The 25,796-nt window shown below is 37.0% G+C and overlaps 1 protein-coding gene across 12 annotated transcripts in view; it reads left to right on the top strand.

Annotated features, from left to right (window-relative positions):
• The window catches only part of EPHA6 (EPH receptor A6), a 521,188-nt gene that overhangs the window by 412,522 nt on the left and 82,870 nt on the right, over positions 1-25,796 (top strand). For 10 of the 12 annotated variants that reach the window (XM_068692557.1, XM_068692546.1, XM_068692609.1 and 7 more), the window contains one exon: positions 15,017-15,139. The exons of the other annotated variants lie outside the window; for them this stretch is intronic. In XM_068692557.1, the coding sequence (XP_068548658.1) occupies positions 15,017-15,139 (123 nt within the window). The remainder of the gene's footprint in view (positions 1-15,016; positions 15,140-25,796) is intronic. 12 annotated transcript variants of the gene reach the window in all.

Raw genomic sequence — 25,796 nt, 5'->3', positions numbered from 1 at the left:
TTCCACAGTGTATATAAATATCTGAGGGGTGGAGGACAGAAGGATGCAGCCAACCTCTTCTCAGTGGTTTGTGGGGATAGGACAAGGGGTAGAGGCTGCAAGTTAGAGCACAGGAAGTTCCGCACTGACATGCGAAAGAACTTCACGGTGAGGGTGACGGAGTATTGGAACAGGCGGCCTAGAGAGGTTGTGGAGTCTCCTTCTCTGGAGATATTCAAGGCCTGTCTGGACACCTATCTGGGCAGCCTGCTCTGAGGAACCTGCTTTGCCAAGGGGGTTGGACCCGATGATCTTTTGAGGTCCCTTCCAACCCCTACAGTTCTGTGATTCTGTGATTATGCAGACCAACAGTAAAGAAATGAACTAGAAATCAAATTGTAATGAGCACATGCAAATGTTGTTGGTATGATCTGTTTCATCATTTCAGTTCATTCCATCCACATTGTCATATCCTTTAGAGATCATCATAAATTAGTTATATGCCTGTGGAGATTATGTAATTCAGCTGTTACCAAGTCTAGTTGATTGGGAAAACAGAAAAGCTAAAATGTTAAATTAAAAAAAAAAAAAAAGATTAAAAATGACCACAAAAATCATTGTGTCTTATAATTTCAGTTTTGCAAATTCAGCCAAAACTTTGAATGTTGATATTGCTCTCTATTTGAAATGTTGAAATTCCTCTCAAATACAGCTTCTGTGAAAGTGCCAGCCAAACATCGTTGGAAGTTACGGCTGCAAAATCATGAGCCCTGCTCAGTCATGAGCTCCTTGAAAGGGAGAGAAAAGCAGACAGCACTGTTGCTGGCCCATATCAGAGTCAGGAGCCCTCTTACTATCTTATGCTCTGCAAAATCAGAACAGATACTGCTGGAATAACTGGAACTACATTAGTTTTAAAACCAATGACAAAGGAAAAGCACACACTGAGTATTTTACCTACCTTAAAAGGTAGGTGTATTTTTTTTCCTTCCTTTGTCTATCAGTCAGAAAAGAAAAAGGAGTCTCCATCTCACTACACATATATTAAAGGGAGATGTCATTGACATAATCTAGGACTCAATGCAGTTCAAAGAACTCTACCCCCAGAGACTAGGTACTCACTGTAGCAGCTTAAAAGATATTTTTCTTACAATCTTCAAGAGAGACATGAAAAATCATGGGTCGTGTCTCATTTCTGAGCTGTTTATACTTATGTTTTTGCTGTTCACTGATACTTTTTTTTTGGTGTATATTCATTTACTTCAAATTCGGTCTTATACTGCTTAACATAATAAAATCAAAACCCATCAGTGTTAAGGCTGTATAACAGGTCTGTGTTCCATAATGGAGCTGTTGAGTGTTAGGCTGCAAACCATGTAAAATCAGGTATGATTAATAAGAGTATCAGAAAATGAAATGGGTAATGTGTTTGAATTGCAAGGAGAGGTTAAACAGACTAAGGTGAAGACTACAGAAAAAATTGACAAAATCAGAAAATAACAAAACAATGAATCACTGTAGAGACACAAAGAATTTATTAGGTGTTGATTCAAGGCATGTTAACTACAAAGTATGGAAGATACGGCAATTGAATTAGTACAGACAGCAATAATCAAAAACCAATCAATATTAATAGAACTTCTGTGCTCTTCACTGCCAAGAAAAAAATATTTATTCATTTATTTTTGTCCTTGGCATGGAACTACAGATGGGCACTTTCCCACTACAGAGCAGCATAAGAATTTAAACTCTAAACTGATTCTTGTGGAGGAATTTGTAGCATGTATAGTACATATCTGCCTAACTTTGAATAGTAAGAGTGATTAAATCATCTGAAAGTAGAAAATGAAAATCCTTATGCACAACTATAATATTTAGTCTGGGGGAATTTGAGGAAAGTACCGAGGAAGAAGTAGATTATAGGATGCTACTTAGAATACAAGCTTGTGTGGATCATGATGTAATGTAGTTAGGACCAATGTCTCATTGCCTCGGAGTATATTTACTTATTATCTTCCTTTCTTTTTTGCTGCCATTAGTCTCTTAGTTTCCAGCTGTGGTTCTTGAACTACCAGTCACTTAAAAAATAGAAGTGACAATAAAGCTATTGCAGGCTGCAGTGATGGAAGATAAGATCTTGTATCTGATAGACTGTCATATATATCTCTATATTTTTATGGATTACAGTTGGTTCTTGAAAATAAGCTAAAAGATGTGTCTGGCTTAAGGTAGAAACCTTATCATACCAGGTTTTACTGTCGTGTTGTTCCATGATCTTTTGAGTTAAGATGTTACCCTAAGATTACACTTTTATGTAAGAAATCTAGATTAGATACCAAACTAAAGGAAATAATTTGATGTTTCTGTCCCATGGGGGTGCTGGATCTAGGGCCAAGTCTAATACCTAGAAACACAGCTTCTCCTTGAGGTGACAAGATGAAAAATGAAAGACGTAATCATGGTAATTGTCAAGTTCCCGTTGTTACTTTTTTAAAAAAAAAAAAAAACAGCTACCATTCTCACTGGCTTCACTAAATTCAAATTTACAGGAGTGTATAAAACATAATATATCCCTGCTGTTTTTGATGTGATACAAAGTTATTCTCAATGTATTATCTTAATGCTGTCTAAACTTTGTCTTTTGCTGAAGAGTTCTTCACCATCATGGTTTTGCTTGCATTTCTCTGTTTCTTTTGGTGAGCATACTGCCTGACATGTATGGAGAGAATTTTGTGGAGATGTGCAAGTTTTTTTCTAAAGTCCTTGGAAATACAATACAGGATACAGAGGGCTATTAAAGTTATAATCATTGCAACTAAATAATTTAATAATGATCAAACCTTATTTCAGAAGAGCTGCCAAAGGTAGTGAATGTCATAAAGAATATTATTTTTTCTTTAGTCTGGTGGAATTTAGGCAACTAAGGATGGGGTTATATATCTTAGTACTTCTGCAAACCTTAGGAGATGCGTAAGTCTCATTAAAGTAAACAGGTACGTGGTAGCCACTCGATTTTTTTTGGTAATTTGACATGTTTAAATAACTTTTAAAAACTGATGTAAATGTCTGTGTTGTGACTGAAAATAGACCATAGTTATCTATGCATTCTAATATGGGGTAGACTGACAGTTTTTATGGCCATGCTAGTATTGGTCTTAGTACTTTCAACCATGTTATGCTGCTGCATTTTATCACCAGCTGAGTTAAAGCCTTCACTGGAGAAACAAAAGAATACGTTGTGTAAATATTCCCTAATTCACCTAATGTGCAAAGTTAAATAGGTTGGCTTGTGTGCTTGAACTTGAGATGATGGAATTAATTTTTGTGTGAGCCATTAGAATTCTTCCAGAAAATCTGCACCCCTTCTCTGATTCGCATATCTTTATGAAGAAGTTGTATTGTGGACTTGACTACAGCTTAAAGACTCATACCTACATTTCTAATGGAAGGCATCAAGCCTGAGATATCTTTTACAGGAGATTCATGTTGAAGAAGCAGCATTAAAATATGGACTGATAATCTTCTGTAAACAATCTGATACTACATTTCATGGAAACATGAAGTTTGAAGTGAGGAAAATAAACCTTTGGTTATTTACAATACCAACATCTTTCTAATACCAGGATTACCATAAACAACTATAGCTGTGGTACTTTGGATGGTACAGAAAGAGATCAAAAGATAAGAGGAATTTCTTGAGAAAGACGTAATACCAGTTTGTTGTTTGTAGCAAACTGCAGGTCAATTTGTCCCTTTGTCTCAAAGCAAACATATTCTCCTCACGCAACTATCTAAGCACTTGTGTGGAGTATCACCAGTTGGGACATACTTCCCAAGAAGAGATCAATTTTCCAGTATACAGAAGTGAATGCTGCTGAAAGTAACAATTGTCAGTGATCTTTGAGATATAGAAGTGAAATAGGCATATTATGCAACGAAAATCTGGTCAGACCCATTTGATTTATAGACTGCTGAAAAATGCCATGTGTTGTCTGTGTTCTGCTCTGGAGAGCAAGTGAGAACTTTAATGACAGAGGTTTGCATTGAATACACACCCCCACGTTTTGCTTACCCATGTAACTCAGCATTGCAGCTCCAGCCAAGGCAGATAAATTATTTCTGCATCCAGATAAATTCTTCTAGCATCGTCATTATCATCCACGAAAAGGAATACCATAATTTTAATAGTCTTCTTCTGTAAACTGCTTATTCAGAATCAATTCACTCAGCCCAGCACTGTGTTCTTTGTATATTCTTGACCCTCAAATTCCTTTCTTTGCTTCCTCTCTACTGTGAATCTTGGCTGTATCCATTTCACAGTCTGTAATTATCTTTCTGATTCTTAATACATACACAGTTCAGGTTCCAGATGAATAAATAATTTAGATGCAAACTGCCTGGGATCCATTCCAGACTCTTGAAGTTAAAGCTGGAAATGCAATTCACAAGAAATACTGCTTCTTAAATCTTACTGTTCTTCACAGATAAACATAGCCTTAGCACTGTTTATAAATCAGCAATAGATGGTAAAACTGTTGAGAGGAACACAATTGAAAGAAAGAAGCATGTGGAAAAAATAAGTATTTTTAAAACACCATAATTAGATGGTGTGAGTTTGCAGAGTATTCAATTTGAGTATGTTCTCTTAATATAAGCACAAAACATTAATGGCAATCCTGTAAACACGTTTTAAGAGAGAAATATATTCAGTCTGATATTCCTGAATAGATTCATGTCTACATCAATTGGTAAATATTGTCATTTTTCTACTAACCTTTAACAAGGTAATTTCTACTGAATGAAATTTGAAAGTAAATAAGTTAAGCTGATAATGACTTCATTTCAATAATTCATCTAGAGGAGCATAGTACAGAATCTTTATAACAGTTGAAATCTGAAACAAACTACTGTACTGTTACTAGAATTCATATAATTTATTTCCTTTTTTTCCTGAAACAGCAGAAAGTTATTATATGCCCTAAAATGATAATAACTCACCTGCTTTGGAAATGAGTCTCCGCTTTTCCCTTTTTCTTGTTTTTCCTCTCAGCTGTAGGTGAGTACATTCTTCATCATTCAAAAATTGTTTTGCTATTTTAGATAAGGCTTGCAACTTCCTTCCAATTTTCAGTGAATGTCTTTAGGTGCATGGAAAATTTGACTTTTTCGCCTGTTTAAATACTGACTGCCCAATATTCATCGTGCTACAATTAACTAAAATAAGGAAGATCAGATCAAAGAGGTTCTACCTCGTGACGTTTATCCTTAAGGATTGAGATTCAGCCTTGAGACTGGGAGAAAATCCGCTGAATACGCTGATATCCACAAACAGATAATTAACTAGCAGAACCATTTGTCTTTGGTCAGTAGTACTGCCCATGCATATGGCGAAGTCCATCAGATATCAGGAGAAGCCTGTGTTCTGGCTTCTAGCACAGTTTATCAAGTGTGTGCTGGGATAACTTCCTTAGGCCTATGATTATTTCTCTTAGATTTATAAATCTAGCACATAGATTTGTAAATGTTGAAAATCTATACACATATTACACTTCTACTCAAAGAGTTAACAATAATGAGCATCTTAGCATCACTTATTTTTAGGAGTCAGTGTTTGTAATGGAAAGAAAATCAAACCTTTGTACTTAATTTCACTGGTATTAGTGAAATGTGAATTGTTAATGGTATTAACATGAATAGTGAATGGAATTGTGAATTGACGTGATCATCCTCAATGTCAATTTATAATCTATGTTTGTGTAACAAAAAAAGGAAAACCACTTTTTGTCAGTTGACTCTCTGGAAATTCAGCCCCAATTGTTCTCCTGAAAGCAATGCATCCTTAGTTGCTGTCTACAGTTGGAGAGGGTTTATCTTGTGAACAAAGAGGTTTTAATTCTTGTTCACACTTACAGACTAAAAAGACCAAAAAAAAAAGTAGATAACCAGAGTTTTAATTGCAGATCTGCATATTTTACAGCAAGGTAAATCGATACATCCATTCTCAGATATCATACATGAAAAGATACTTTACTCATTAAATTAATACCCACTGCAATTTTTAAACATGAAGTTCAAAATTATAACCTTTATGATCTTTCTTTTTATGGAAATACCATAAAAAAGAACACCTAGAAATTTAAAACTTCTTAACCATCCCATTTATAAGACCCCATCAATATATCACATGAGATATTCCTCTCTTGAAGGACGAAGAATTCCACAGCATAGGAACTCTCAGCTTTTACTGAAGATCTTTCCTTCCAAAATCACAGAAACTAAGACTGAAATGAAAATAATATTGCAAAACGATGCATACAAAATCCCAAAGGTTTTGGCTGAAATTGCAGACTATGCTTTTTTCCACCATGAAAAATACAATTTTAAAGTATTTTGCTTCCAGCTAATTTGATAATACATGCATGGCCATGAAATCCAAATGCACAGCATACATTGCTTGGAACAGCCTTCTGAGTTTGTACATATCCATAAATACATAGAGATTTCAGAATCCTTGTTTAGCATTGTGTTAAAGCTATTTTCAGTTTAAGCACTGTCTGAAAAATACTTCTTTAATAGACAATTTAAACATAGACAGATTGTTTTATCTGTAACAGAAGCACAGTATTTCCAATTACTATTCCATTAAGACTGCAAAGATGATTCAACACAACAGTTGTTATTGCTGTTAAAAGCCTTAATCATATTAATGTTGTCACACCAGTCTTCTCAGCAACCAGAAATTCAGTGTGCATTGACATTTAACACATAACAAAATAAATGGCTATAAGTGTTTGTTGAACTCTTTTCAAGCAATTCCCTCATTTTTTTCCCCCAAATTGCCTGTTTGTCTAGAAGTGGCGAGGGAAATTAAATTAGATGTTAATATTCCACTCAAATATTCTGTAACTTCTATTTGTTCCTCCTTAGGAATTGTAAGCTTCTTCCAGCATTTGCTTTTTCTCCCAGAGAAGTCCTAAGTAAAGCCAAACCTTGCTCTAACTGGGATTTTCTAATATCATCTTATTCTATGTAAATATTCCTAAATCTGGATTTATTTCCAGCTGCCAATCAAGAAATAAGAGAACTCGTATTCTATGGGTTCATAGGAAAGCATTGTCTTTCACAAGGATGTCAAGGTGAAACTCATCAGGGATGGAAAAATGAGCAGCAGGTTTGCCCTTCCAAGTGTTTGTCATCTTCACGTTTCCAGATAGACCCTGTGAAATTAAGTCTGGAGTGGGCTTTTCTATCAGTGGGCTTCTATATAGAAAACAGCCTTTAAAAATATTTTCCAACAAGAACTAGGTTAGAGCAGTCTACTTCTCAGAATTGAGGCCAAAACATGTGGATGCTTTGTTATTACCAAATTAACAAAGAGGAGTTAAAAAAATCTTGCAGTAATCACTCATAGTTGAGAAGCAAGTTGGTTCTAACTAAACATCTGAACATCTCAGGTCAAGGCTCTTCAAAATCATGACATAGTCATAGAATAATCAAACACTGTAAAAAATATTCTCAGTTTTCTAATATTTTTTCTGAATATCCTTAGTATGTTCGTTTTGTATTTCTCTGTTTTTTGTTTTTGTTTTTTTTTTTCTGAACTTACTAAAGCTTTTTTTTTTAGAAACAAGCATGTCACAAATCAGCCAGAACTGGCTGATACATATTTGTGTATACAGTTGTTTGTCACCACTGGGCAGGTGTGATGCATTGAGATCTTTTCCAGACCTCTGTGTTAAGGTCTTTCATCAGTCCTTGTGTCTCATCTTCCCCGGTTTTGCTTGCACTTTTATTTTTTACAAAGTGCACATATCTACGTACCCACTTTTCCTTCATCCATATATTTGTATTTCTAATGTTCACTTTTCTTCTGCTCTTTTTAATAAGTATATCTGATCCAAAACTTTTAAAAATGTGTTAAGGAATTTCTAGAAGTTTTGCTATTATTTGTTTGTTGCTGAGAACTGATTTGTCAACAAAGGTGCAATCTTCTGTTTGCTGAATTTTTGTCTGCTTTAAACATGTTATTTCCTATTGCTCTTAGGTTACATCTGTACCCCAGCCACTTCGCTTCCAGCATTTGTCACGAGTGACCTCATAGCTCTGTTTAAGAGCAATTTGTTAATGTAAGTTCATCTAAAACACTGGAAGACGTCTGTGAAATTTAGATCTCTAAATTTCTTAGAGATCTTTTCCTAAAGTATATTTTGATTTAAGCTCACCAATATTCAGAAAAAACATTTAGTGTTCATAAGCAATACTCATAGTCTGGGATGGTCTGAATTCCTGTTTTAAATGCATGGCACAGTTTATCCTTAGCTGAAATCACCATCACTGGCAACATGTCAGCACAAAAAAAAATGTCACTGGTCGCTCTTTGATGTGTGGTGTTGCAGACAAGTTCCTGGAATCCTTCTTCTTCAAGATGCTGTCTTGACAGAAATAAAGTTATAACTAGGCCATCTTTTGGACTGAGATACTGAAACCCAGTTAAGTGATCTAGTTGCTCAGAGGCAGACAAAAGGAGCTCTGGGTTGGTCCAGGTATGTGGTAGCTGCATCCTAGACTGAAACTCATTGCAGCTCCCTTCTGAATAGGACATAAAATTTTCTTTTCCATAGGCACATGTCAGGGAAATGGTATATACCCATGCAGCATCCTATGAGGAAGTGATGCCTCACAGTAATTAATCCTAAGAGTCCTCAAGTTTTCTAATAGAGACCTTACTTGGGTGAATATTCCCCGACGGATTCCTCTGAACTTCAGTGTTTATAGACACTGCTTTGTATTTCAAGTTGTGAAATTTCATTATCTGAAGAGGTTCTGTCAAATAATTGCCTATATTACCTAACTTCCAGACCATAAGGGGAGCAGAACAGGTGCAAAGCTCTTTTGCTGTTTTATATGTTCGCATAAGTTCCTTCCAAAGGAATTCTTGTTTCACTTGTTAAAAAATATCCCAATAAGCAATCCTCAGCTGCATGCCTCCAACAGTAGCGTATATTTAGTCTTCCTGTTTCTTTTTCCCATATACCTTGGCATTCTGCTAAACCTACTAACATAAATGATATGATTTCAGTTGTCATTTTTTCCTTGGAGATTAGTCAGGAAATGTATATTTCTAATTTAATTAGTCAGTCTACTTGGTAAATGAAGATGTCTGTATTTTACTACAGTGAGATTAAAAGCTCAGGCTTCTTTAGAAGTTGCTTAGACAAATCATAGAATCATAGCCTGGGTTGGAAGGGACCTCAAAGATCACCACCCTGCCATGGGCAGGGACGCCACCCACTAGGTTGCTGAGGTTGCTGAGGGCCTTAACTAACCTGGTCTTGAACACCTCCAGAGATGGGGCATCCACAGCCTCTCTAGGCAACTTGTTCCAGTGCCTCACCACCCTCTGAGTGAAGAATTTCCTCCTAACCTCTAATCTACATATTCCCTCTTTTAGTTTAAAAACATTTCTCCTTGTCCTGTCATTATCTGATTGAGCTAAGAGTCACTTCCCATCTTTTTTTCCCTTTTGAAGTCCCCTTCAAGTACTGAAAGGTTACAGTTAGGTCTCCCCAGAGCCTCCTCTTCTCCAGGCTGAACATCCCCAGCTCTCTCAGCCTTTCTACATAAGAGAGGTGCTCCAGCCTCCAGATCATCTTTGTGGCCCTCCTCTGGATCCGCTTTAGCAGCCCCACATCCTTCTTGTGCTGGGGTCCCAGACCTGGGTGCAGTAGTCCAAGTGAGGCCTCACAAGGGCAGAGCAGAGGGGGACAATCACCTCCCTTGACCTGCTGGCTTGCTGCGTCCTGTTGATGCAGCCCAGGACACAGTTGGCCTTCTGGGCTGCAAGTGCACACTGCTGGCTTATGTTAAGCTTTTCATCCACCAGAATCCCCAGGTCCTTCTCTGTGGGGCTGCTCTCAATGAGTTTTCCCAGTCTGTCCTCATTTCTGGGATTGTCCTGGCCCAAGTGCAGCTCCTTGCACTTGGCCTTGCACTTGGCCTTGTTGCACTTGTCATGTGGCTCACGTGGGCCCACTTCTCAAGCTTGTCCAGGTCCTTTTTGATGGCATCCCTTCCTTCTATAGTACTGACCACACCACTCAGCTTGCTGTCATCTGCAAATTTGCTGAGCCCTATTTTTGTCTGGATATATATTTGATAAATACCATAACAAGTAGGATCAAATAATTCAGCAATAGGGAGAAAAAAAAAAAGACGTAATTGTTAAAAAAAAAGACATATAAAAAAAAGATGTTATTGTTCTAATAAATACTTGATCTAGTTTGATTACTGCTTGAGGCTTCTATGTTGTTTCCTTTTCTTATATGGTATGTTACAGGATTTATTTAATACATACATCCTGCATCTTCAGTAGGCTTTCTAATAACCTACTTCAGACACATCATTAGTCACAGTGCAGAGACTTCAGAAATGTTCTCCTTTTTAAAAGCAAGTTTCCACAAGCTGCAGTAAGGTCATAAAAAAAAATAATCTGATTGTGAAATCTTTTTTTTTTTAAGTGCTTAGTTTGCTTCCAGCAAACTCAAGAGACTCTGTTGAACAGAACAAGCTGATGGCCCTACCCTCCCTTCCCTGCACAACAGAGCAACTTCAGGTCCCATCCCTGCAAGTCCAAGAGCTCCGATACTGGGGCAAAGGAGCCACAGCTGATGAGGAAGGAGGAAGGGGTGGGATGTAGGTCACAGAGGACTGCTGGCACTGTGCTGGTTCTGCAGTGTGTATGGGAGAAAGCTGGTGGGAATGTTTTCACTCAGCAGGTGTGAGTAGGCATGTGCTGTCACTAACAGAGTAGGACTGGGTTTGTATCTGTCCTGCCATTCAGGCAGAAATCACAGTCTGTTTTATTCTACCAGTAGAGCACTGGGCGTGTTTCATGTCATTCTGTTCATCCATTCATTCATCTGTTCAGTACTTTTGTTGAGCCACATGACAGGACTTTCTTGCCTTTGTAGATCTAGGAATCTTCAGCAAAATTCTGCTGTTGCTAGCCCTAGGCTCTGGGATGTGCCTTTGCCACGGGGAGAAGTGGCTGTTCCTTCTGGCTGGCCATGCTGTTGTGATGCAAGTGCTAATAAATGTGTGTGAATTAATGTATGCACTCTGGAGCTGAACAAAGCATATGTATTTCCTTTACCCAGCTATCTACTCTTGCCCTTCTGTTCTGTGTAGATAATACGCTACTAAAACTGTGCCAGTGTAGGATGCTATACAAGTGATTTCCCTATCAAATTCTATCATTTGTGGGCTGATATTCCCCCTGGAATAACAGACAAAGGCAGAAGGCAGGCTAATTGATTCAGCACTCCCCCACTGCCTCTCAGCACAAGCACTTAGCTGCAATAATTGTGAAAGAGAAGAACTGATGCTGGGCTATAAACTGGTATCACAGAACTCATTAAATGATGTATACTCCACGAACTGTCAGCTGTTGAGAGTATTATCATTTATTTTTACTCTTTCAATGCACTTTTTCAACTAATACCTATAACTAATGTATTTTCCTGTGTTAAGGTGGCATAATGTTCATCATGGTTAACTATGCACCAGGAGGGAGTTGTGGGATTTACTGTTGTTGTTTTGTTTGTTTGTTTTAATTATTGTTATTTATTTCCCATAATAAAATCATACCTGCAAGCTGCTATATAACAACTGTATTTCAGTGCACTCAGGAATCACGGCTCGATATTCATGTCTCATTTTCTCTTTCTAGAACCAGTAAGATGTTATACTAAAAGCTTTTTCCATTAGCATAACTCCACCCACTGGAAAAAGAATAATTTTCATACAAATGACAGAACATGTGTAAAACCCTAGATTCAGCATGATGTATGCTGACAGAATTGCATTTCTCAAAAAGGTTGTTTAGCTAAAGAAATAATATCCAAGTGTCTTGAAAGTGTCCTGTGTGGTTATTTAAAAGAGATTGTTTAAACTAAGCATTAAGACTTTTATTGTTCGAATACACCTCTAAAAAATGAATATTGCCTTTGCAATTTGTGTAAAGCAGCAGGATGCAGCACATTTTTCATTAACTTTTTGTTCAGCTAAGCACAATTCCAATTTGGAAAAAGAGCAAAGACTCATTGTCCAATAAAAAATAACATATTCAGATAGAAGGAAATGCAGTTCTGATTACTGATTTCCACACGGAAATTTATGTATTTCTAAGAAGCTGGTGTTTTCTGTTTAATATCACATTCCCACCTCCCTTCTTTCTCTGTTGTGTTAGCAGAGGGCTTTCTCCTTTTCTGTCTTGAACGCAATTCTTTGTTGCCGTTTTTCTTTCAAAGATTTTGTGATTGCTTATGCAAACAAGTAAAAATTTGAGTAATGCTTTAAGCTATTGGAAATGCCCAAATCTCTTATCAGACTTCTGTCTTTCTGGTGGTGTTTGACAGGAGCTATGGGAATTGATTTTCTTTCCCAGCTACCTGTAATAACAGCCAACTTCCACATCTATAGTCATGTAATAGCCACAAACCCTATTCACACTGTGCAGGTGATATTACCAAAGTATTGACTCTGCTTACCAGCCACATACTATATTTTCATTCTGGGGCACATGCTGTATTTGGGACTAGGATCATGCCTGCTTTAATGTGAATGAACTTTCAATCTGTCTTTCACATTTTTATGTTGCTGGATATTGATCAGGGCTGAATGTTATCAGCCTGGTCCTTTTTAAAAATTATTTGTGGACTTCTGGAAGAGACTAAAGTTACTGTTCTTGTAACTGTGTGTTCTGCTTCATTGAAGAAATTTTTGAGGTGACAATAAAGTATTTGTATGGGTTTCAGTTGCCTAAAATGGGACTGGATGCCTCCTCTTAGAGACACAACTGCTGCTTTGCCTCTTGGGGCCACTATCAAAGAGTGCAAATCTCCTGCAGATCTTGTCGTGTGTGCCACTCAAATATGAATGTCTCAGATTTTCTGCAGCATCTCAAATAACACAAAGCATTTATGCTTAAGCAACTGAATTCTACCTTTTTTTAGTGCCTGAAAAAAAAACATTGTTTATATGTATTGCTTTAATTATAAGGCCACTTGGAAGACCTCAGTAATTTTAGTCCTCCACCTTTTTTAGTATTCACAGATTGAGTTGGTCCAAAATTTGCTTCTCCTTGTTTTTATTTACAAATATGCACAATAAGTGAAGCAGGTTTGTATTTGTCTTTGTTACTTTCTATAACATTGTGATTTATTTTAGCACTATCAGGCAACTTGAGATATTTGCCATTTAACTCCATTTAAGTGTAGGAAATTATCCATCATGAAGCTCAAGCTGTTTCACTTTTCTGAAGGTCTATATACATGGCATGTGATTTACTCTGGGTGTACTTTATGGTTGGTATAATTCATATTTTGGAACAAAGGAGGAAAATTTTATTTGGGAGGTCTTCATATGTTCATTATTTAGCCTTCATGTTTTAAGGTGCTGTTTAGAATACACCATCTTGGAGTTTATGGAACAATTTTCCATTTAAAATTTGAATTTCTGTATATTGCATTCTGGACTCTATCCATGAGCTCTTCTGAAAATATTTTAAAATGAAAGCCATGGAGTTTGGAAACACTTTGACAAGGCAGCCAAAGTTAGGCTTTTCTGGAATAGCCAGAGGGAACACTTTCATTCCATATCTTTAGCCATCAAATATAAAAATACTGCACCCAGAGCACTAATTAAATTAATTCTTTTTTTTCCACAGACCGTGGTAGTTTTAATAACAAATATAAAGGGCAAGTGAGGAATATTTTGAGAAGAAACAATAGATCTTCTGCTTGAAAGTACAAGAGAAAAGTTCAGAGCTGTTAGGCTATGTTAAGCTCAGCAAATGCATATGTGTGTTTTGAGGCTAAACTATTCTAACTTGTATTAGTTAAAAAAAAAAAAACAAAAACACAGCTGATTGAATTTTAAGAGGCACTTTTTTTTTTCTCATTGTGTATAGATAAGATTTTTTCTATCTCCTACAGGAACAGTTGTGAAATACCTCTAAGATGATGAAAACAAACTTACCATAGCCTAAATGATTGGACATATGCTTGCTTTGCTTGCTTGATATACTTGCAAAACTAAAAAAAAAAAAAAAAACCACTAATTATCAGTTTTGATATATTGTGAGGTCTTGACTGTATTTTTATGCAAAGTGTATAGAGCTGTCATTTCAGATCCAGCTTTGATGCTGGTATTCACTGAGCACTAACATGAGCTAACTGTAATGATGTCTCTAGGTCTCTATGCACAATGAAAGCTGAAACGGTGGATAGAATGATAGAGTCCTTATCAACACTATCTTAGATATATCACAAGTATTTATTTTAAAATGGATGGATAAGATAACCTCTGTTTGCAGAAATCAAACTGTACTATTAGGCAATGAGAAGAACGTAAAGTTCATTCAATCAAAAGTGTAGAACCTGGAAAGCTTCTGGTGATAGCAAAGCAGAAAGAAGCCACATCCATACTTCTGTTTGCCTGCATCAATATATTGACAAGTGTTGGGAGATTTGACAGAAGCTCTGGCTTAACAGTGTTAGCTGTCCTAACACTAATTCTGGTTCCCCTTCTCCCCTTGCCAGACGTGACTTGTTTCAGGTGGTTTGTCACATGTCTTTGAAGTACTGACATAAAACTCAGCTCTGCTGCTATAGCTTTGCCTCTATTAGTCTCTCTCTGATTCATATACAAAACTGTAAAAATGCTCTTATAGTATTGTGAATATCCAAGAGGTGTATTTTACCATTAAAATCTCATTTTTTTTACATTCCTCCTAGAAGTGCCGGAACTCTCCATTTGCGAAGTATGCAGAAAACAACTTCTTTCTGGTTAAAGCTGTGTATTGTATGAAATGGTTAAAAAGCACTCAAAAACTTTTAACTGCATTTTATGAGATCTGTTCCAGTGAAACCATTGTTAGCTTTGCAGAGGTTTGGTTATTTTTTCTTTAAACAGACGACTTCTTTAACAGTCAAAGAACAACTCATTTGATTAATGATCATTTTTATCTCTTTGAAAGGATCCTTTCCGACCATTGGGGTGAAGTCTCTTTCGAGATTCCTGAGGGCGGGATTTTTAAATAGCATCCTGACCTCACATCCAGTGTCAGGGGGCGGATCTTTACCCCCCAGCATTTCCTCTGGTAGGTATTCCAGCCTTTTCCCCCACATCAATTTTTCCCTTCACCCTTTGCCCCATCTTTTCACACCTTTTAGGGAAACAAAATATGGTACTGGTTAGACAGAGAGACCAGATGTCCCTTCCAATAAAAAGCTGAACTGGAAGGAAATGGGAAAGAGAAATTATTTTTCAGGAACCAGCTATTTCCCTGAATCATTGTAGAGGAGAAAGTGTGAGGGAAAGTGATCTGTAGTTAAGTGGTCAACCTAAACAGAAGCCTGATGTCCTCTAATCAAGTGCTTCATTCATGGCCGTGTCCACTAGGGAAACAAAACTAAAAATACCTCTGTGAAATCCTAGTTTTTATGTGACTCTGTGACTCTTATGTAAAAATTTGCATTTTCTCATTAAACCATGGAAGCAAAACAAAAAGTGAAAAGGCCAGATATCATTGAGCATTGTTCCATAGTTGCAACCTGTATCTCATGAAAAATGCCTTAACTTTTTAAAACAACTTTTGTTACAATTCAAACTAATTTAATTTAATTTGAACTTGTTTACAATAAGTGAGAAAATCCCATGGCTTATGTTGTCAGCATGATACTCGACACTGCCTCTTGCAAGGTCCCAGGCAGAAGTACAGCTGTATGGTGGCATGGAGGACCACAGAGGGTTGGCCTAGGGTTGAATGAATGTAGGCTGAGAATGAGAACACCCAGGTAAATAGGCAGCTATCAGATATTGGGCTGAAATAGGAAAGAAGGATAGCATAGAGGCTTCCTTTACCAGAAGGGCTATGCGTGTTGTCCATTCTTGTCTGGAGCCATTAAACACCATCTGTCACCAGAGCTAATAAATTAAGAGTAAATGCATATATCTTAATTATAGTTAAAATTGAATCAAAGTTCAGTTCTGTTCCTTTCTAAACTATATATTTCTATGCAGAATTAATCTGTACATGTCATACTTAAATTCTTTCAGAGCATCCTACCTGTAATGTTACTTACAGTTTTGGTTAAAAGGAATAAAGTTGTCCTACGGTAAAACTAGGGAACAAACTGAAAAATGGCATACGCGGTACTTATTTGCTATACAAAAGAAACTGTTCTACCTCTGTATGCCTCATTTTATCCATTATGATAATTATAGACCTCATTAATCGAAGATTATATTTACTGTTTTTGTTTGTTTGTTTGTGTTTTGTTGTTTTTTTTAAGTGTTACTTCTGAGCAACTTTGATGTCTCTTCCTATGACTCTTCAGGTGTCTTTTGTCAACAGTCTGCAAAATGCTTTTCATATTTTTTTCTCCTTTTGGTATTTCAGAGTGCTTAATACCATTAGGCTATTTTGGCTGTCAGCCTCACAATGAAATCGGTATCTGTCACCAAACAGCTCTATGGAAGATGAAATACCCTAGGCCCACCAATATGCTCTGTTTTCAACATTGCATTTTGTGTGTCAATCACTGATACTATTAGATTAAAAATGGCTTCACTGTGCTCATGAATTGGCTTCTCACATAGCTACCTACCTCAGGACTTATAACAACAAAACCTGTTATTTTCTGAGTGTTTGTACATCTTATCATGTTTTAGACTTAAATCATAACTCTTAAATGTTATTTGTTTAGTAAAAGTGGTGTATACTTAAATGTCCTTTTCTAAGAATTCTGAATCAATTTGATGAAATATTCAAAGTGGGAAAATGGAAACGCAGCTACATGCTGTGCAACATATACACTAGCAATGTAATTGAAATAAATGTTGCTTGGTCATGTTAACAGCAAAAAAGAGCTTAGAAACAATCCCACAGGAGCAGAGAGACTGTCCACCTTTCAGAAAATGAGGAATGTCAGTAGTTGAAAGCTAGTGAGGAACTGTGATAAATCTAATGGATGATAGGTGTTCTTTTGAGAAAGATTGCATGGGGTGAGAGTGGGCAAGTGGCGTGAAACTCCACTGTAAAAGTCAGCAATTGTTGTTAAAAAATGTACCCTAACAACCTTATCTGTAGTGTTGCTGTTTAACTGTGCCTTTCTTACTCTCATGTATTTGGATTTACATTAAGCAGTCTTAATTCTGAATTGCCTCTCTTTGTTACAGAGATGACCACAGGGTGCTATATCCATTTCATGCTAACTTTCTAAATCGCTAAAATCAGCATTGCTATACAAGCGAGCCAAAAACCCAAATATTTACTGTATGTTTTGAAAAAGAAATCTCTTGTTGAAAGGAGTACTGCTCTGGAACGTGAGAGACTCAGAACTGAATCTCTTGCTCTGTGTGATTCAGTAAAAAAGAGAAGTTCATCCTTGAATCCGTAATCTATGAGTAGAGACAGAAGGGATGTACCCTTTGGGTAAAAACAAACAAACAAACAAACAAAGAACAACAACAAAACAAAAAAAACCTGCACTCAACACCTGACCTTTTTTCTGAATATTGCTTTACCAAGAAACAAAGACACCCAAGGCAACAGTACTCCCAGAAGGTTTTTAAGTGCTGATACCCATGTTGTCATGGCAGTCTGTGGCTGTTAGAACAGAAACAGGTGAGCAAAATCATGCCCACTGGAGTCTTGATGCTTCCCCTGTCCCCAGTCCTTACCTTCTCTCATAAAAAGTAAGAGAATCACTGTGTTGTTTTTTTTTTATTTGTACTAGAAGGAAGCATGCTCGACTGCTACCTTTGATAGCAGAGTGACCTCACTTCCATTATCTGAGACATTAGGCTCATATTGGCCAGTAGCTTTCATAAACCCAACAGAAGTACTTAACGTTTAATAACTTTGCTGAATTATAGCCTAATTACTTCACATATAGCTTATGTGTAAGAATTCAGTGAATTTAACTACATGGAAGGCTTAAAATGCTTGCATTATTCTGCTATTAGGGTCAGGGGGAAAAAAGATAATGAGGTGTTCTTTTTATTTACCAAAACCTTTAACTCAAGTTAAGTGGCAGATTTACTTCAAAATAGTCAGGAAAAAAATACTCCTTACCAAGATAAAATGCCTTTACGTCTTTTATTTCTACAGAATTCCCCAGAGCTGTTTTTAAAGTGAAACACAAAACTAAACTGGAAAGCCTCCTAAAGAAGCACCTGGAAAATGGCTTGGCAGGGCAAACTAGCTCTTGCTTTCCTTTTTCCCCTTCTACTTTAGGGGTAGACAAGCAGGTGGTATTCTTTTTGCCATCATATTGACAGCTGATGTCCAGTTTTTTGTAATTTGATTTTTGACTTTACATTGCGTTCTCTTTTGTAAAAGATATTTTCATTGAGCCAACTTAGAGATTAATTTATGTTGTTGGCATGGTACATAACATTTTTCTGCATAAATGGATTCCCTCAGATGTAGGTGTTTTTTAAACTCAGACATAGCTATGCTAAAGCATGGTGTTAATATTTAAATAGATTCATTGAAAGTTTGTCAGTCCATACAGTGTTTCACTAGAAGCAAGACTTTCAGGAGGCCCCCCAAAATATATCCTACATTTCTGCAAAAATAACCCCCTTTTAAAACAATAGTTTCCTTTTGATTCAACTATCATTTTTTCACAATGCAGTTGTTAACAGTACAAATTCACATGACTTAGCTGATGTAAGTCTATAATGTAATGGTTCATGACCGATGGATCCATGAAAGCAAAACTTTTTTTTTTTCAAGCGATATCCTTGCAAAAATGATACTGAATTCTTAAACCATGTAGCAATTTCTGCTCCTCATCATACATACATTGATGTGAGTGTGGAAGCTTACCCCTTTCTTCCTATTTACACAGGCATACATACACACATTTGTGTGCATGTTGGGGAAAAAAAAAATTGCCAGTGCTGCCTCTATTTTTTCAAATTAATTTCCCAAACTAGTAGTATTTGCTCCACTTTGAGGGAACTCATAGCTTCCTGCTCTTGCTGTGTATTTGCAGCTCTTGATTTCAGTCATGTGTAAAGGGTTTGTTACGTTTTGAATGCATACCCATATTACCTGGCAGAAGTTAGGGTCAGAAAATCTTCTGGTATGCTGCTGTCTTTGAAGGGCGTTGGAGAGATTGTTAAACCTGCTGGGTTGGAAAGGAAAGGAGGGAAATCAAATACCTTTACTGTTGTTTCTTTCAAGCTAAACTTCTTTCATGATTTTTTTGTTGACAAGAACAACTAGATGTGGGTGTAAGGCCCTGTTAAGCAAACCTCCCCAATTCCTTCCACAATGTTCAGTACTGAAACTACATTAACAAACTATGTAGATGGTAATCTACACATTTATTATAGGGAGATTCTCAAAAAAACTCAAACATAACTGTAGAATACTAAAGCAGGTGATTATCAGTTTTCTTTTCCCCAAAATTAATATTTTACTACAATTTCGAAGTGCACCTGAGTGAGCCCATTATTCTTGATATTGTATAAACTGACAATTGAAAGCAAATTGTATTGACAGACCCTTACTGAACAAAATTGCTCAACAAGAACCATCAAGGAGCAATTATTCATAGTGAAACTCAACTATAATTTTATGGTACTCCAATAATGAGAAAAGTAACCATTTTTTTTTCCTCAGTTAATGCATTTTTCCCTGTTCTGGATTCCAGTACCTCAACTGCTGTATTTTTTGTTAAACGAAAATTGCTAAACCTTTCTTGGTGACTAACAAATTGATTCTTTTATTGCATATGCATTTTCTAGGATATCTGAGCCAAATTACTCTTCCATTTTTTTTCTTTCCAGCTTCAGTGCTATTTCACCGGCATGTCTAGTGTATAAAACCTACAACCAATACATAATGGCATGCATTTTCTGAGGACAGAAGTTCAAACTGGGAATGTATGTGGACAGAACTTTTTCATCCATTTTGGATTTCTAAAGCTAATAAACATGTAGAAAAGGGTAATACAGATAACTAACCCAAAATAAGGAAATTAGAAGAAATGTGGGTGTTCTTTGTTTTTTTGTTTTCTTTTTTTTTTTTTTTTTTTCGCAGATATATGGCTGCAAAGTATAAATGGAAGGAAAAAAAAAAAAAAAACCACCAAAATTTGGGCTAGTTATTGTATCTGTTTGGTATAATTTTAGACACTATTTCTCCCTCGCATACCCACCTTTGTTTCTCTCACAAGAAGACAAGAACAAGGAAAGAAATCATGGAAACAATGCAAATGCTTTCTTTTTACAGTTCCACTTTCTTTCCTCCAAACCTTCCAGAATCTCTTTTCCAGGCACACTAAGAGGAGTGATATGGATTAGGGGTTGCAGAAGCAGCAATGCTGAAGACTGCTAAACCTTCTGTTTTCTGCAGCACATTCTCCTGTTGCCATGTTGCTAAATAATAGTAACTTATGCTCATTCATGTATTTTATATTTCTGTCAATTTGTTTTGTGAAGATAGCTTTCCTTGACTAATGAAAAGTGTTATGTGGGACACAGGATAATAGAAAGAGCACTAACAGCAAGATAAGTAGTCTTTATCTATGTGATTTCCTGTAACAGCAAGATGGATGGATGTGAATGCTGCCCCTTTTGCAAACTCTGGCTTCTGAAGTTTCAAGAGGGGGGTTGGAACTGCAAGTTGTATTTTTTGAGGCTAGTTGGAAAACAGATCTCAGTCTGGGATGGCTTGCAGAAAAATCCCCATTGCCTTCAGGTGTATTGGACCTGGCAGATTTTTTTTTCCCTTTGCTTTTTCCATAATCATTGGTTTTCTTTCTTTTTTTCTTTTTCCCCCCTCCACTGTTTTAGTGCTATGAAAAGTCCTGTTTTCTATTTGCTGAAATTAATTCTCTTCCTATGTGATGCATACAACTGCATCATTGATAGTAGCAGGAGCGAAGACACCGCAGTGCCACAGCAAGTGGTTCTCCTACTGGAAGCGGTGTGTAGCAAACACACCTCGTGTGACACCCAGCTATGCCTTCTGAGCCCTGTGCACCTGAACGAGGGACACAGCCTTTTACCGTGGGTGTTTTGCACCCAACTAGAGTGCTGAAAAGCCCAGTGCTAAAGGTGCTGTGTATTTTGCTCTCTTAGACTTCTCCCCTGCTTTACAAGGATGGAATGGAAAGAAATCCTTCAGCAGATTGGGAGGAAAAAATGTCAAACAGGTCACTTCTGAGAGGCTATCTGGACACATGAATTCAGAGCTGCAGAAGTAGTGGAGCAATATTTTCTTACATGATCTAGAGAGAAAATTCAAAGCCTTTGCTCTTTAAGTGAAAGAATAAATAACCTGTGTTTATGTTAAAAGATCTATTCCCATAATGGGTATTAAAGATTTCATTATAAGTAAAGACTGTAGGAATGAGCATGTACTAACTACATTCTTTGTGGAGGATTAATCTCACATTTAAAAAAAAAAAATCATTAAAGTGGGCTTTGCTGTATTATTTAAAATGACAACAGGAGACAACAAGCTGAATATCTTATCATTGATATGACACTTCAAATTCTTCTCCTTATTCATCATTCTACCACTCAATTAGATTACATGCTATCAAAATCTTGTGGATAAAAATTATAAAGACAACTAAAAATATATATAATGTGAATTTTAAATGCAAGTGGTATTTTACAACATTCTGCAATGGTGGCTTTTTTCCTTTTTTTTTTTTTTTTTGTATTTCTGCTTATAAAAAAATGTGAAGCAGATTGATCAGTGGAAAATACAAAATTGTAACATGCATTCTGAGGAGGCATGACACCAATACAGAATGTTTGTCATCTATGCTGAATTTTGTTTCAATGGCATTACAGTACAGCCGTGAGGGAGAATTCTAATGAAAAACTTTCTCGGGGAAAAACAAACACCTTGTCAAAACCAGTCAGCCACTTGTCACCAGGTAGTATTTGCATCAAAACCATGAATAACCCCTGCGCTTCCTACAGATTCATCTAAGTTCTAAATAATGAAATCCATGTCCTTTTTCCGGATCATCCAAAGCACTGATACTGCTCTTGTGTGTTCAGTCTGACTTTCTGAGATGCAGGGAGTCTGACAGGGATCTGCCAGAGCCAGAGCCCTCTCCATTGTGCGAAGAGGGAAGCTGCTTTAGCTTATACACCAGACAGATGTCTAGTAATGGGGACAAGGGGGATGGAAATAGTTACAGTTGCACAGAAATTATAAAAAACAGTGAATGTGGGTATGGTATCAATCTGTCATGTATAAATAGGATTATAATTTTATATAGTTGTATGTAGTATTTATACTTTGAAAGTCTTTCTTGCAGTACTTCCCACTCCAGCACTGCTGGGTATCTAGAACTGCTGCAAGAATGACTTGTTTTGCTGTCTTAATCCTTGAATTCATTTTCAAGCCTTTTTGTATTTTGTTCTCCCCCAGCTCAACTATGAAGTTGTATGCTCTCTTCCAGCAATCTGCAGCTTTTAGCTCCTAGATGATCATGAGCTCTGTCTTCTATTCTAAAAAAGTTGACGCCATTTCCAGTGCCCTTATTCCTTGACTTCTCTTACATGGATCTTGACTATAAAAATAACCTGGTTTATATTCAGCCATTGTCTGGTGCCTGTGCTTCTGTCTGTATGAAAACACTCACCTGAGTTTGTCAGGCCTTCAAACTAGAGTTCAGGTGTCCAGTTATCTGGTGTAGAACACCCCTGCTTAAGAGGGGTCTCGTTATTGATCCTACAGGAGGGCCTTTTGGGACATGCTGTCTTTCCCTTACAGAATTCCCCGTGGCTATGTGTGAGCTTTCACAGGGGGCAGGGCAAGTTCCTGTTACGCTGGCAGAGCTGTATGTGTGCTGCACTGCAGTCTGGGCTGTCCTTCTGAGCCCTGAGAGCTTCTCTGACACCCATCTGCATCTGACTCCCAGAACTGCATTAGCCTACCCCATGATAAAATACTCAAAGATACTTCTTCCCTCTCAGAGACTTCTCTGCCCCCATCTAACCAATATTAATTGGTGTCCTTGTTTTGAAGATGAACAATTGATCTTTTTCCATACTGTGAGAGCAACACGGATTTTCATAATCTAAATAATGCCCCTTCCTTCTCCTCCTTTTCTTCCTCCTCCTCCTTCTTCATCTTCTTCATCTTAATCTTTCCAGGACTCAGATTGTACCACCGTATAAAAGACAACATCTACTCTTTGCAGCTAAATAAATAAATAAAATTAACAGCAACTAATCTCATGCATAGCTTTTGGCTTACCAATAACTTTGTTCTATGCCAGTCCTGTGCTGGCTGCCATCCTCAGACCCTTTAGAGGTTAGGCATCCCAGATTGTGCTTTGTTACATTAAGGGCATCAGAAGTAGAGCTGTGCTTTCAGGGTTTGCTTCCCAGACCTGGAAATGATTGGACCCAGTGGCCATTTATTATCAGGATCTGTTTTTCTCTGTGGACATTCCAGTCAGTCCCACTGCATGCCCATGGGACCAGAGGCTCAGTCTCTGGACCAAGACATCCAATGTTGGATTCTCCCCTTGGATGTGCTGGAGTCAGCTGCTCATCCCCACATCTCAGCCAGCTTCTCCAGAGCCAGTTACTAGTCCCATTCCCACAGCTGTGAATGGGAGAGCCTGTTCACACAACGTGAATGCACAGTGGAACCACACAAGCGTCTCTGCAAGGTCCTGAGCTAGGGAATGAAGTACAACATAGTGTATTGGTACCCAAATGTGGCCTGGAGATTACTCTCTCTAGGTGGAGAGGGCCACTTGATTTTCCAACCCTGGTTTTCCACACCTTTGAAATCAAGTTATGTCCTGCCTTACCTATCCTGATACTTGGTGTTCTTATATTTGTAAAATACTTAGAGATCATCGTATGAAATTTTCAAACCTATAGAATTATTTTACAAGAATTGTTTGCTGAGCATAGAACCTTTGTATTACCATCTTGAAGATAAATGTATTCACTAGAATCTGCTGTGTAGCAGTTTTATATTACTATATCTTCAAGCAACCAAAACAGTAGCTGAGACATTTTTGATCTACATGTACTCCAAAGACAAATATTACACTGGCTAGAAGTCCTGTTGTATTGCCTGTCACAATCCAGCTAAGAACACATAAATATCTTCAGTGATATATTAAGCTTGCAGCCAAAATACAATGGCTTTTATCAAGTGCAGATGTACTAAAAGAAGATCATTGGAGAAGTTAGTGTTAGGTTCCAGACTTAGGATTCTTGCTTAAGGCAGTCAAGGGATGTAGCTAGGTTCATTTTTTGGTGTCTTGAAGGTTTACACTATCTCACATCAAGTTCATTTGAAATTAAAGGTAGCATGGGAAGGGATACAGACCGAGCCTGTGGGAAGCTAACGTCAGCTTCTGTGATTAAATTTATTGTTCAACAAAATTCCTGAATGCTTAATGCTGTGCAGGTAGTCCAATATACAGCAACCTGTTTGAAGACAAGAAGAAATTTACTTTGGTGTGTTTACCTGATCATGCCATTCCTGTGATATAGAGATGACTTTTTGTATGTATTCTTGAAATGTCTCATTGTACATGTATTATACAGTATTTTCATCAGGGTTGGTTTGATTTGTTAAGGCATGCCATTTCGAGTGATTAAAGGAAGACATCAAGCGTTTTAAAATCTCATAAACGTTGTCTAGTGAAAAATAATGAAATCTGTTTTTAAATTCAAATATAAATGCATATAGATACATTTCATTGTTATTGCGGCCTGGAAGTTCATACTGTTGGTCTGAGCAAAATGAAGAATAGTTCATGCGGTGTTTTGTTTTTGTTTTTTTTTTTTCTCTGTGTGTGGCGTTGTGGTTTTTTGTTTGTTTGTTTGTTTTCTGTTTTTTTGGGGGGTGGCTGTGCATTTTGGGAGAGAACATAGAAGAATTAAAAATTGACTTTGCAAAGTAAGTAAGAAAATAATTTATGTTAGAGTATATACATCTAGGGAGCATAAAAGATGTGATGAGAGCCCATGAAACTCTAGAGAAAATTACAGAATAGTTTCTGAAGCATAGGGTGCCAAAGAGTTACAAATAGGAAACTAGAGGCATTTACCCAAAAAGAGAAAATTCTGGGTAACTTTAGCCTGAACAAATATACCATCTGAAAGCTGGCTTTACATCCCTATTTGTTGCAAGATGCTGCAGTCTGCAACACTGTAGAAACTACTGCTTGCTTTAGAAAGCTTGTCTGTAAAGACAGGTTCTGCATATAATAAGATCCTTGAGCATCAGACTGCCATTTGTTTACTTCTCTAGATTATAGAATATTCCTTTCATATGGAGATTTCAGTCCCTGGACAATAAACGAATAGTAGAAGTATGGCAATCTAGATATTCATGTGCTTGAAACGAAAGAGACTAGGCTACAGAACTAGTCAATGTAAGCAAGGGGAAGTAAATAAGAAGTTTTTGGTTTTTTTAAATGCTCTGATCATTAGTAGGTTAAAATTGATGTATTGTATAAACGTATGGTGCAAAACCAGGGTATAGCCAACAGATGCAGATAAATATAAATAAACTGATTTGGCGACAGATGTACACTTGTAGGTGAGACCAAACATTCAATTTAAAAAAAAAAAAAAAACAGAAGCTGTTAATTCTTCACACTTCAGAAAGGCTATTCAAAAAGACAGAGAATGCAGCTGAAAATTTTCACACGCACACAAAAAAATTACTACTGTGTAAACATTATTAAGCACTGTTTTATTCATTGAGGGTAAATGAGGGTAAATACAGAAAGAAC

The sequence above is a fragment of the Anas acuta genome, chromosome 1, assembly GCF_963932015.1.
Source record: "Anas acuta chromosome 1, bAnaAcu1.1, whole genome shotgun sequence".
NCBI lineage: Eukaryota > Metazoa > Chordata > Aves > Anseriformes > Anatidae > Anas > Anas acuta.
This window is presented reverse-complemented; position numbering and strand designations above follow the sequence as displayed.